At 55.2% G+C, this 1,783-nt stretch overlaps 1 protein-coding gene across 1 annotated transcript; it reads left to right on the top strand.

Moving 5' to 3' along the window:
* Nucleotides 1-847: 847 nt before the first annotated feature.
* Pmar_PMAR019349 (hypothetical protein) lies at nucleotides 848-1,171 on the top strand (the record flags this gene model as incomplete). The annotated part of the gene is made up of 2 exons (XM_002775271.1): nucleotides 848-1,036; nucleotides 1,076-1,171. 2 exons carry the CDS (start codon nucleotides 848-850, stop codon nucleotides 1,169-1,171), a joined length of 285 nt encoding a protein of 94 aa, XP_002775317.1.
* Between the last annotated feature and the right edge of the window lie 612 nt (nucleotides 1,172-1,783).

The following is a 1,783-nucleotide window of genomic DNA, read 5'->3' as shown; positions in this document are numbered from 1 at the left end:
TCGACCGAGGAGGAGGAGAGTCTTCTGGACTATCACTGGCGACCGTGTGATGGCTTTGGACTCGTTGAAGCCCGCGAAGACAGTCCGCAGCAGTTACCCACTTCCGTGCTCATCTGCGGTACCGACGACTATCAGGTGACGACTCACATCACAGCTTCAAACCACTGTTGAGGAAGATACGGATCCTAGCAGGAGAGGCAGAGGTCGTCGCTGATATCACTGAGGCCGATGCTGTGTGCCACCTTGTCTCCTTAGACCACCGTCACAGGTTCGGCTACGGTCTGGTAAATGGGACGGTGGGAGTCTATGAAGGCTCGAAGCGCGTAAGCCTGTACTTCGCATCGTCGCCTGCATTGCCGGCAGCTATGGCGAGTTCGTTCACGCCATGCCCCGTCGTATATCCTGGCCTTTACTCCTCACACTGAGGATAGCAAACACAGTCGTAAAGAGCTCGCAATTGGTTGGATGAACGGCTTGGTGGAAGTGAGGAGGCAAAGCAACGGAGAGGTGGCTGTCCTCATACTCACCGACCCACCCTCGATGGTGATTACCAGGTTATCTTCAAGACCAGAACTGGCCCAGATCCTCTCGCTGCCGTTTTGAGCATGGATTACATCGGCAGTCCCGTGCCTGTGCTGATGGCGATTGATATCGAGGTGTCCTCGTAGGACCTATTCTACTGACTACCACTTTCAGGGCCGCGTCCACGCTTGGATGCCTCAGTCAGTCGGAGGTCCGTGTCGTCGCTGATGCTTTATATTAATCATTCCTTCTAGTAGCTCCACCTCAAGGAGAGTCTCCGCATACACCAGCGCAAGCCAACGTTGGCGAGCAGCTGAGCTCAGAGATGCCGGTCGACGAGGCCCCTGTGAGTGAGGCCGTCACTGACCATGGCCGAGTTCCCCTCCAGGTCCTCGACAAGGCCCAGGTCAGCCGTGTCCCTGCCAGCTCTGATGGGTCTCTCACCGTGGAGCTCTTCACCACTCCGGCTGGGGTGGTCCTACGACTGGCGGTGCCTATGGGCGTTATTATGAAGGTGGGTAGCACCGTCAAGACTGGATACTACCTGGTGTAGGTCATCATGACTGCCGAGGGGCTCTTCGGCCCAGATGGACATGTCGTCAAACCAGAACCGCCGGCCAAACGGATCGAGGTCAATCCGACTTTTTAAGACTGTCTAACGGGGCGGTCTTCAGCAGTGGCCCTACTGTGTAGGTTAACGTACCCATCTCTAAAGACGTGGGAACGTTGCTCAACATCAAGTGCCTGACGGGCGTTACAAAGGCTAGTGAGCTGCGTGAGTACGCAACAGGAAAGACCAGTGTGGTCTCAGGTCGGGAGTATACAGTACTGGAGGCCCACGCCCAGCCACCTAAATTTGCCATGTACCATTTCGTCGGCCCGAGCCTAGAAGGACAGAGTGTTCCAACAGGGTGACCTTACCGAATGTCGAGGGGCCCCAGTTTTGCTTTCTGTAGGAGCGTGAGCTTCAGGATGACTGAGAATATTGACAAGTTCCGAACCTGGGTACCGTTGAAGACTTATGCACTGTCCTATGCGACTCTAAAAGGTTCAAGAGAGCTTCTACCTGGGAGATCGCTCTGCAACGGTCACTGAAGGGGCTCTACAAGTAGCCTTCTTGCCATGCCGGAGGTACACCCCTGCGTGATCTCATGAAGGAGGGGTAATTGGTTTAGACCAGAAGAACGCGAGGCGTCATCAGGCTTGGAGATCTCTGTGAGCAGTGATGGATCAGTATGCATCTCAACCGACAGCATGCAGT

The sequence above is a fragment of the Perkinsus marinus genome (genome assembly GCF_000006405.1).
Source record: "Perkinsus marinus ATCC 50983 genomic scaffold scf_1104296956070, whole genome shotgun sequence".
In the NCBI taxonomy this organism is placed as follows: domain Eukaryota; phylum Perkinsozoa; order Perkinsida; family Perkinsidae; genus Perkinsus; species Perkinsus marinus.
The sequence above is the reverse complement of the archived record's forward strand: the minus strand, read 5'-3'. Positions and strand labels throughout refer to the sequence as shown.